This window comes from Manacus vitellinus, unplaced genomic scaffold, assembly GCF_001715985.3.
Source record: "Manacus vitellinus isolate BGI_N305 unplaced genomic scaffold, ASM171598v3 scaffold_33_pilon, whole genome shotgun sequence".
NCBI classification, from domain to species: domain Eukaryota; kingdom Metazoa; phylum Chordata; class Aves; order Passeriformes; family Pipridae; genus Manacus; species Manacus vitellinus.
In genome coordinates, this window is record NW_021940478.1 from 6,255,667 (window position 1) to 6,267,666 (window position 12,000).

Sequence of the window (12,000 nt, forward strand, 5' to 3'; positions counted from 1 at the left end):
CTGCTTTTCTCTTGTAGATAGAACAAGCCATCCCATCCTAGAAGTCAATGAGGCTGGTCAGGAGAAATTTGCCCTTGGAAAATCTGTGCCCTTTTCCCCCATCATCTTTTATTCCTTGTCTCAAAATGCTCCCAGGAGGCTTTGCTTTGAAGCCTTCTGTAGGGATTTAAGTTTGGATACAATTGCCCACCAAGGTGCATCAAGGACCCACATAACAGTTGACAGAAGAAAGCACAGGCCTATGCTTGCCAAGCATATAGGTTGTTCTCTGTTCTGTGCTGTGCTGCACATGGCCCTGGGCTGAAGGATGAACTTTGCATGCAAGCCAGAAGAAAGGAACATGCAGGTTCCTCCCACTTGTCATGAGTGACTGCACTCCCTGTGTCCTTGTATTGATTGTAAGGTGAAGTGGCAAGTTTTCATGAACATCCTTTTGTTTCACAGTAGAAATCAATGGTTTTCTTCTTTCAAAATTCCTGGAAGAGCTCTAAAGACCAAAGTGTCAGTAAACACCTATCTCCATGGATGGTTCCTGCACTGCATGCCATTCCTTGACTGGCGGTCTGTCAAATATTGCACAACTTGGGGTTGAGGGAATGTAACCTATGTTATCCTTTTTCCTTCTAATATTAGCTGCAATAAATGGTATTTTAAGCAATATCTTACAGAGTCCGAGTATCTTTCTTGATGCAGATAATAATGAATACTAACCCTCAGTGCCTTGCAGTAGTGTACTACACCTTTTCAGAGACTGCAGAGACCTGTAGTCTCCTCAATTCTCTTCTTTTATCTTTCTGAAAATTAGTCACTTTTTCAAATCATCAGGAACCTTCTCCAGTCATTCCGACTTTTCCTTAGTCTTTTTGCTGTTCTGTCTAAAGAAGCTTTTCTTACTCCCCTTCACATCCCTTGTCAGTTTTCCCTCCAGCACAATTTTTGCTTTTCAAATTCCATTCCTTCATGCAGCGGAAAAGCTCCCATACTCTTGCCTGGTGGATTCTTCTTGCTTTCAGCTCTTGTACACTTTCTTTTAGCATTTGAGTTCAGGCAGAATGAAGGCATCTTCATCATCAGAGACACTGTATATTGCTTCCACAGCAAGATATATGGCAAGTGAAAGGCTTTGCATGCATGTGGGGCTAAAAGTCATTTAGCCATAGCAAGGATGACTTTCAGGATCTGAGACAAATACTGCCATCCAAACCATTGCTAGCCTGTGGGATGTGATCATTAAAAGTTACACCATGAAGGTCAAACTAATCTATATCAGATCAAATATCCATGGGGGAGCGTTAGGAAATCATCAGCTACACAGTGAAGTCTGAGTCCATGTCAGGTTAAAAGCAGTGTAAGATGTCATATGGGATATTGCAATGACAATTAAGATAAATGCCCCATCATAGCCTGTGAGAGATCAAGGTAGCACTGCAGGCAACAACGTACATCTCCAGAATGGCAAAGAGTTGCTGCAGAAAGGTGCCCTGTGGGCTATGAGCACCTGTCTGAAGGAGCTTGACCACACACCTCATATGCTTTGTACTGGGGAAAAAACAGTCCCACGGAACAACTGAGAGAGAAGTCATCATTGATAGATACAGCACCTAGGTCTGCAATGATAAGCAGTTAGACAGGCAGCTACAATTCCTAGATGATTTATCCCTCTGTGAATGGTTGCCTCTGCCCCTGATTGAAAGACAGCTTCCAGAGTCACAATGTGAAATGAAGACAAACACAAAACAATCAACATGCTCTTTCCTACTGGCAAAAGAGCAGTAACAAGGAGGAGAACAAAATCTTGAGTTCTGCATAGGTTTTTGTGATTGGATGAGAGGTTTTGGTCTGTGAGCTGACCTGGACTTCATATCCTTTTAGTATGAATTGCCTTTTACGCTCTCAGTTGTTCATGGCTCGGGTACTCAAGAGTCTGTTGGTTTAGGGACAGCTCCACAATTAAATGCCTGGTAGAGGAAAGGGCAAGAGAGCCTTAGCTGACCTCTTTCTTGGGACAAGCATTGTCAAACAAGGACGTGGGACTGAACTGTTTGTACTGCTTTGCACAGCTGTGTTGGACAGGGCAATCCATTGCCAGTTGTCCCAGGTAAACTTCAACTGCAGGAAGTTTTGCTTATTCTCTCTAGATCCCATGTCAAGCAAACTGTACAAGACCCCCCCGTGTGTTGATGCTATGCTGATGGTCTGCTCTGATCCAGTTCTAAATTTACTCATGAGTATATTCAGTTGCTTAAAACTGGCTTGCAATTAATTATCAGTTTCAGCACAGAAAATCACAAGAGACCTCTTAGAAAGAGCACAGCATCCCTTTATCATACGCTATAAAAGCGGAGCTTATTATCCTCCACGTATTTGCTTATTGTGGATGTGTTCTGAACCTGAAACTCCAATTCTTGGAGAGAAAATATGGATTTTGTATAACTCATGAAACAGAGTACTGCATCCAACACAAGCAAAGCTGTTCTGCAGGTCTGGAACCAAGACACTATACAGAAGTCAAGTTCACCAGGTATAAAAATATCACCACTGGGATAATTTTAAGTCTATACTGGTAGTGTGATGGTGTGAAAAAAATGATCATCAGCAAAACTGCAGCTGTTTCCTGGACATGTTTGTAGGTACTAAAATACAGGCCATATGTGATGAGTTGGGCTTGTGACACAGGTCTGGACACTTCTGTAATTCAGGCCAGATTAAGGAAAGGGGGATCATGGTTGTTCAGCAGAGAGGCTTGAAGGACATTAGAAAGACAGATTTCACTGAGTTAAATATGCTAGCCAACTCTTACATGCAGCAATGGAAGACCAGCATGGTAGAAGTAGAACTAAACCCCTGTGAACACAAAGTGGCCCTAAATAAAAAAGAGATAAAGACTGAACAGAGTGGCACAAATCCGAGGTTCACTCTAAATAGTGTGAGAAAACAGCTTATTAGATTCAAAGAATCATTGAATATCTCAAGTTGAAAGGCATCATCAAGTCCACATCTGCAGGACTACCTGTATATAAACCATATGACTGCAGGCATCATCCAGACACTGTAAAGTATCTGGAAGCATCCCTTTAAGGCTTCTCCAGCATCTGACTTTGGTAAACAGTTCCTTGCCTTGGTGAGAGGCAAAACCATCCTCCTTTTCCTTGTTATGTCACTAGGATATCACAGTGTGTCAGGATCATCTGGTCTACATTGATCTGTATATTAACAAACAGATATGAAGAGCCAAGTAGAATAAATGTACACAACTTGTTACCGGTGTTTGATAGAACAGATGGAGAAGATTTTTGATTGACAACACACTTGTAAGACTCATTCTTGATTCCTTTTCTCCATTCACATACCAATATATATTTTATAGGTAAGGACAATGTTTTTTTGAGGAGCACTTCTATCATCACAAAAAGCAGACAAGTTTTTTATGCCTTCTTAAAGGCTGAAACAGAAGCAGTAGGTCTGACTTAAAAAAAAAAGTAAGAATTATTCTGTGCTTAAGTATAGATATGTATCTGCCAGCCTACCCGTGGGGAAAAAAAAAAACAACCCCAAACTAAACCAAAACACTTAGCTGATACCTATGGAGTAGAGATCTAATGAAAAATAACACTTCCACTACAATCTTGTCTTGTTTAAGCCCTCAGACTGCCTTGGTGATAACAACTCTGCTATCAAGGAGAATGTAGATTTCTACGCCATGTTTATTTTTACAAAATAAATCAAACTGAGACAAAGAACACTGCACTGCTTAAAATTTTGACAGCAGTACAGGAGCCTACCTCTTCTTAACAGGGATCACAGTCACGTCCCATATGTTGGAAAGACTTATGTCATACAGACTTCAGGATTTCCCCTCCTCCTTTTTTTAAAATCACATAGTACTTTACAGAGGTCAAAATGGTTTCTTTACTGTTTGTCCCTTCTATTATTTCAATACAGAACAATAGTTTTTATAACTGAAATGTTTTTATAATTGAAATATATTTGCTATTGTATATTATGATTGTCCCACAGAGCATGAACACTCCTCTAGCTAGATTTCACAGTTCCTCTGTCATCTGTCAGGCCATTAAGTTACTCTTTGAAGATCTGAGAGAGACACTGTAAGTGTATACTACAAACACACTTGGATATTTTTACTTTGTCGAAAGCTATGTTTTGCTATTAAAGCCCAGAGAATAAACTAGTTTGCTATAAAACCACAATCACTAAAAGATTTTTTTTAAACATCCCAGCTTTTCAAAGAAAATGGGCCTGTTTTTAACTTTCATCTTAACTGGTTTTCTCACATGCACCCTTCTTTAGTTCCCCAGTTTTGTTAGTAGACTAATAGGTCAAGACCTGTTCTCCTTTTCTTCTGTTTAGCATGGCTTGGGTGCATTTTGTGCATTCAGAAAGGATTAATTGATAGAGAGTTCTGGTCTGTTACTACAACCAGAATAACAATTTGACTAATTATTGACAGGTTGACTAATAACTGCTACTTATGTGCTCCACCACTAAGCTGTTCACATTTTTTGTTTTTACTGCCATCCCAGTACCTAGTTGCAAATGAGGCTTTAAGGAACATAAGCATTATTTCCCAGTTTTTTCTTCAGCCGTACTGATGTACTGATGGAAAGCACTGTTGTATAGAATAAAAAACTAATATTTGCTCTCCCTTCAATCAAAAACAAACCCACTGAAACAAAAAAACTGACCTAATACCATTAAATTATTTTTATGGTGTCAAGGATCAAACTTCTGAAAGGCAGCAGTGGGTGGCTCACAATTCAGACTGTATAAATTCCCAAGGACTCAGCCAGTATGTCTACATACAGCTGGAAAGCTGTATTACCATTGGTGCTGAAACTCAAAAGGTAAGCATTTATTATTTCAGGATTATGACTAAACTTAAAAAGAGAGTAAATATTGTTCTGTGTTTCATATCTTTGCTCTAGAAATCATTTTTCAGGACAGAATATTTACATGATAGTCTCTACAAGTCTCACTCGTGTGCATGCATTCCACACTGTTTTATTATGTGTAAAATCTGAGTATCTGAGGTTTTTTTGGAGATTTTTTAAAAGTTATTAATTGTGCTTCAAATATTATTTTGTGCTTAAAATATGATTTTATTTCAGAGCATCCTATCCTACCATTCAGTATCTTTTAAGTTTTATTTTGGCAGTCAAATAATAAGTTTGCTTGGTTGACCTCTGGTTTCAATAGAGTGCACTGAGGGCAAAACTGTGCCATACAGTGAATTTGATAAGTTTATTTTAGTGTGAAATTTCTCTAACAGTTGCATCCCTGGAAAATATAGCTGGTGAACACTACACAAGATAAAAAGGTGTGTGGATGTACAGATGTACAATTCTTAAATAACCTATAAATGGGAACATGTATACAGAAAGGAAAGTGAGAGAAATATGTGTGTGAGTGTATGTGTATATCCAAGAGTACAGTTACAAAAAAACCTTGGTTGAGCTTAAGACTTCAAAGATAAACTTGAGATCCCAGCATTTAGCTCCTACATAAGAGGCTGGATTTTGAAAAACAACAAACTTTCGAAATTCCTATAAATCACAAGATGGAAACTAAATCCATGCTGACCTCAGAAGCTGTGCTTTATATAAGCACAGTGGCTAGACAGGACTTATACCATCCAGCACTTTAGAGCAGCCTCAGACAGAAACAAACATAAAGCTTTTATTGGTCTATGTCACAAACAAATATTCATTTAATTGTGCTGAATGACTGTACACATAGCTATTTTGTCATATCTGCCTTTCTCTTCTACCTGAATGCCACTAACACAATTTAATTTCTCAGGAAGGTTATAGTGTAGTATATTTGAGCAAAGCAAGCTGTATCTGAAAGCACAATAGGATGAAACACAAATTTTGAGCATCAGTCTTGCTCCTAGACTTTGTACCTTAGACAAATTATATCGCCTATCCATACTTCCATTACTAAAACAAAGGTAAAGCTACAGGCCTTTGAAGATCTACTGACTTTAAGTACTGTGCAACAAATAGATATTTTACTGCACTTACTTTTAAAAAACAAAAATAGCCAGCCAACCTCTGATTTTACTTATATCTGTCCAAAATTAGAGTAAGTCTAACGTAATTTGCACTTAAATTTCCAGCTTTGCAAGTATATCAAAGGTAATATTTTCTTATTTTCATCAAAGCTACTACAAAGTACTAAGGAATTCTAGCCTTCAGTGAATTAAATAAGTACAGGCAACTCTTGTTTGACTGCTTTGAAAAGGTAAACAGACTTAAGACCTCTGAGGAACTGTTACAAAAAGGCAATGATACAAATGCAGAAAGAAACAGATTTATGAATTCAGAGTTTCTAACATTCATGACAGGTGAGAATAACAGTAGGCGTGTTACCACAGAATGATTTCAAACCCATTTGTTTATATTTCATTGCTCGAAAACTGCTATTAAACCTGCTGTGTTTGTATGCTATGCCATTACATTGTTATTCTGCTTCTGCTCTAGACAATACTGGTTTCACAATGGGCTCCATCGGTCCACTAAGTGTGGAGTTTTGTTGTGATGTATTCAAGGAGCTAAGAATCCAGCATGCCCGGGAGAACATCTTCTACTCCCCTGTGACCATCATTTCAGCTCTGTCCATGGTCTACCTAGGTGCAAGAGATAACACCAAGGCTCAGATAGAAAAGGTGAGGCTACAGTTAAGGATTTAAACCCTCCTGCTGCTCAACAGCACTTAATGATATAGCATCCCTTGCATAAATCAGAGGCTAAAAAATGTACATCCAGAGTTATCAAAAGCTATGGCCACCTCAAACTCAAGGATTTAAATTTTAACATTGTTAGCAACAGGATTCTCAAAGACAACAACACGTTGTAGTGGTCCTTGATTTGGAGCAAGGAAAGGAGACAAAATCTCTAGGGAAAGAGCCAAAATATCTCCAGACTAAGTGCTTCATGTGCTTCCTACAGCTCTCACTACTTCCATAGTGGGTGGCTGGCTTGTTACCTAGAAGAAATTGCTATTATTGATAGCACACACTGGAGCTGATTCCTAGCTGTACAATAGAAAAAACATCATCCACACAGGCAACAGCAGGCATGGCTATTCACAGATGGTACAGATGGATTGCACTTTTTGAGTCATCCTGCTTCTCAGTTAGCCAATACGTTTGCTTCAAATCTTATGTGTTAATCTCAGTTGCATAACCTTTTTCTTGTCATACCTGTTATTTCAACTACTGTTATTCTCAATTACAGGCTGTTCACTTCGATAAAATCCCAGGATTTGGAGAGAGTATTGAATCTCAGGTACAGAAAAAATTCATCTCCTTCTCTGTGTCACTTTCTCCTGGGAGCAAAAACTATCAGATAAAACAGTCTCTTAGCAGTTCAAACCCTTCTCCAGCAAGCAGTTAGTGCTCTGCATCCAGCATTTGGGGGAACACTACATTCATAAGAACAGACAGAGAAGGCAGGTAACTGAGGATTCAGAACAAGCATAAAATGAAACCCATTACCATAATATTGGGCAAATAGGGCAAAATTACAGATATTTGTATGATTAGGCAAAATAGCCGGATGTTACTGGATTAATGGGACTGGTTGGGAATGGAGGAAAGCTTACCTGATCTGCTGGAGCTACACTACTGTAGCAGGTAATTAAGAGTCCCCCTGAGAAAGCTATGAGGAAATTACAGTTAGAAAACCAGCACGGAATTGTACATATCACAAAAACACTATATCATCATAGTTATAGCAACCAGGCTCAGGATAAACAGTTTTACAAGCAGAAATGTCTGAACTACTCTACTCCTTTCATATAGCATATAAAACCTACTAATTATTAAAACTAGGATAACATCATCTGTCTTTTTATTTGTGTTCCTGTCAACGATGCAGTGCGGTACATCTCTGAGCATCCACACTTCACTTAAAGACATATTCACCCAAATCACCAAACCAAGTGACAATTATACAGTTGGCATTGCCAGTAGACTTTATGCTGAAGAGAAGTATCCAATCCTGCCGGTGAGTTGCTCTAAGGTCTGATCTGAATATATTTTCACGTCAAAGCTGTACCTTTCTGTAATGCAAAAAGCACTGTCAGAAGTCTAGGTTCTGCAAAAGAAATTTTCTTCTATATAGAAGAAAGGATTCATGACTTCTCTCTATCACAGCCATAACCCTTGACAGTCTTGAGAAAAAATGTGGCTAGTCAAAAAGATGTTTGTACATTTTTTTGTGCAAAGTATCATAACAATCCAATCAAGTCAAAGTATAATTAATAAAGGTAATTTTTGTTGGTAAAAGTTAACTGCAAATGTTTTCTCTACTTGAAAAAACCCCTGAAAAATAACTTCAGATTCTCAAAAATATTCCAATGTTTTCCATTGAAAGGAACATTTACTTTGAAATTAGAGGGAAATACCACTGAAAAATAAAAATTTTAAAAGTGGGAAAAATGGAAAAAAATCCATACTTAACTGAAATGAATGCCATTTTCTAACCAAATTAAATTCCAGAAAATATTTTTTAAAAATGTGGGCAGATACTCTTGCTTGAAACAATGAATGTAAAATCTTAAGATGCTTATGAACTAGAATAATGGCTTACTGATTAGCCTTAACAAGCGGATTATTAATATCTGCTAATTTCATTCTTGCATTTTACATTTGCAAAATGCTTTGACGTTCTGCTCTGAAAATGGCATATTCTTCCTTTGCAGGAATACTTACAATGTATTAAGGAACTGTATAAGGGAGGCTTGGAACCTATCAGCTTTCAAACAGCTGCAGAACAAGCCAGAGAGCTCATAAATTCCTGGGTTGAAAGTCAGACAAATGGTAAGAGGAAGCCAACTATCAGCATAGGTAGTTGTCACTATGTTTGAATAGCATATGAGAAGGAGAAAAAAACCTCTAAAACCTCTCCCTCTGCTCCTTCTCCTGGATAATAGATCAGTTCCCAATATAGAACTATCATTTAATGAATATTTTTTCCTCAGACATACCATTTTAGAAGGCTCTCTTTATCTGTAGGCACTTTGTGGATAGGTAATACTTCCAGTCTAGATAAAAGGGACAGCACTAAAATATGCTTTGTACACATTGACAAGTGGTTTGACACTAATGTTTCAACTTTGGTTTGAAGCAAAAGGTATTAAATGTTTGATTTGGAAACCATCCTGGGACAAAAGGTTCCAATAGTTCCTCCCATTGTCACGAAATACACTCATTTTGTAACAAGTAGATCTCTGGGTCTTATACCCCTCACTATAACTCTTTATAGCGAGGAAAAATACAGCCATTGCCAAGAGCAGTGAGCAAATCAACCATGGAAGTACAAGATAACAGCTACAAAACCAAAACAATGTCCCTGTCCTACACTTCTCTCCACAAAATTTTTACCCTTCATTTAATGTTGTGATTGCCAAGTAAGGTGTGTTATACACAGGTATGTTACACGTGTTCTCTTTTCCTATGTATTCTTACAGGAATGATCAAAAATATCCTTCAACCAAGCTCTGTGAATCCAGAGACTGATATGGTCCTTGTCAATGCCATTTACTTCAAAGGACTGTGGGAGAAAGCATTTAAGGATGAAAGCACCCAGACAGTGCCATTCAGAATTACTGAGGTATGTGTGCATAGATTCCCTTAAAGGTGTCATCTTCTAGAATTTATGAAGGGAGTTGACAAGCTGTTATATATCCTTCCTGAACAGGAGCAATTAGCATTTTAAACCATAAGTAGACATTTCTACACTTTAAGAATGATCTTTGTGAAAACTGTATTATCTTGTTTGGTTTTGCAGCAAGAAAGCAAACCTGTGCAGATGATGTTCCAGATTGGTTCATTTAGAGTAGCAGAGATTGCCTCTGAGAAAATTAGGATCCTGGAGCTTCCATATGCCAGTGGGCAGCTGAGCCTGTGGGTGCTGTTGCCTGATGACATCTCTGGCCTGGAGCAGGTATGACCCTGGCAGTTGGGTTTCAGAAAACCACAAAAATGGTGAAATTTAGGTGCTGAAGAGCTCTTCATGATAAAGTTGTCTTAAAGCACAGATCTAAATACTGGCAACATGTGATTGTTGCATAGAAGCATGCAGCTGTCTCAGTGATCCTCCAGTAGTTAGTGATGAGCATGGATTGCTTAAGGAACTGCTATAGTGGGTTAACCATTTGTCACTGCAGAACACATTCTTCTCAGATAAGCAGCTGTTATGCCAGCAGCTTGAACTCCAAAGGTTTTATATCTCCATTCCTGCACACTGACGAGCTTCCTGCGAAATTCATGTTAGCTCGACTATTCATAATTATTACTTGGTTTGACAGCATACAACATGTTTCCTTCATACCTTCAAAAATTAAAGTATCTAAAAACTGAATATGAGGAGTAATGGAATGGTTAAAGCTGTTTCAGAAAGTAAAATGTGTATGACATACTATTGTTGATATGAACAGAATACAGTCATGGGATATTGCCATTAGGAGGAGTGCAGTTTGAATAGGAAAAGTGATGTAAAAAATCAGAGTTCATTGAAATGACTTTACACTAACTCAAAGAATTTAAATTATAAAAAAAAGAGACATTTGAACATAGCTAAATTTCTTCAGTAATAACTGATCATTCAGGTATTAGTAATAAGCTACCATCAAAACCTTGTTACTTTGCAGTCTTAAATGTAGATAGAGCTTATACCTCATAAGTACAGAATGATTTTTGGAATATATTTCTAAAGAAAAGAAGATAAATAGGCAAGACTTTTGGTGAAATTTGCTGAGTAGCCATTTCATTAAGAAAATTAATTGGCAGTGAGCCTATTAAAGAAATAGAAACAGGACAGCAAAGCAAGGTTTGCTTTTCTCTTCTATACATATTGATCTGCATACACCTAGAAAACAGTATGACAAGAGCAGTTAGTTTAAGGGAAAAAAACCCATAAAGAGTTCTACATTGCCACAAAAGTTGTCCTGTCATCCCAGAGGTCTAATTTGCTTGTCTTCTTGCAGCTTGAGACTGCAATCACCTTTGAAAATCTGAAGGAGTGGACCAGTTCTACTAAAATGGAAGAAAGGAAAATTAAAGTTTATCTTCCTCGCATGAAGATTGAGGAAAAATATAACCTTACATCTGTATTAACGTCCTTGGGTATCACTGACCTGTTCAGCTCATCAGCCAATCTCTCTGGTATCTCTTCAGCAGAGAGACTGAAGGTGTCTTCAGCCTTCCATGAGGCGTCTATGGAAATCTATGAAGCAGGCAGTAGGGTGGTAGAAGCTGGGGTGGATGATACAAGTGTCTCTGAAGAGTTTAGGGTTGACCGCCCTTTCCTTTTCTTGATCAAGCACAACCCAAGCAACAGCATCTTCTTCTTTGGTAGATGCTTTTCACCTTAAAGATAGGGAAGCTGAAAGAGTTTCTGTCTCTCATAGCAAGATCCAAAATGCTGCATTATCAAGGGTAAAAAGAAACACATACTCTCTCTTTCATCCATATTTTCTAAAACCAGAAGGTTTTATTAAAAAAAAAAAAGAAAAAAAAAGAAGTTAGGGCAGAGAAATTATGCCATGAAAACATAGGCCCTTTGCCTTTCCTTCCTGCAGAGGAAGGATTACTTACTTATGCATGAAGAATTAATGGAGTGAAAATTGGACCCAAAGAAAGCATGGGCATGAACAGAGTGCAAGTTAACAATAATGGTGCCGAATCATCACACTGAGAAAACACAACCCACTTTATCAGCTGAAGTTTTATGAGGGGAAAAAAATGCATCCTTCTAATTAAGCCAGGTTTCTCTATGAACAAATTTTGTGGTGACTTCTCTGGAATAGTCACTGGAAAGTTCCCAGATTAAACTCTAAACTATCATACCAGTAGGTATGGTTGGTACCATACCTACTCTGACAAAGCAATTGATTTTATTTTCTGCTCCTGATCCTGCAGGGCTCTTCCTCACTTTCTGGAGGTCCATTATAGGAATCTTATAATTCATATTTCTC

General features: G+C 38.0%; 1 protein-coding gene across 2 annotated transcripts; it reads left to right on the top strand.

The window, feature by feature from the left end:
- Nucleotides 1–4,778: 4,778 nt before the first annotated feature.
- LOC103765646 (ovalbumin) lies at nucleotides 4,779–11,482 on the top strand. 2 transcript variants are annotated; one of them, XM_018076857.1, is made up of 8 exons: nucleotides 4,779–4,862; nucleotides 6,501–6,685; nucleotides 7,257–7,307; nucleotides 7,899–8,027; nucleotides 8,725–8,842; nucleotides 9,493–9,635; nucleotides 9,813–9,968; nucleotides 11,011–11,482. In XM_018076857.1, the coding sequence occupies exons 2-8, from the start codon at nucleotides 6,518–6,520 to the stop codon at nucleotides 11,395–11,397; spliced, it is 1,152 nt and encodes a 383-aa protein (XP_017932346.1). In that variant the 5' UTR covers nucleotides 4,779–4,862; nucleotides 6,501–6,517; the 3' UTR covers nucleotides 11,398–11,482. The 2 variants fall into 2 exon arrangements, with proteins under 2 accessions (XP_017932346.1, XP_017932347.1); XM_018076858.1 differs by lacking the exon at nucleotides 4,779–4,862 and having other exon boundaries at nucleotides 6,500–6,685.
- The last annotated feature ends 518 nt before the right edge of the window (nucleotides 11,483–12,000 follow it).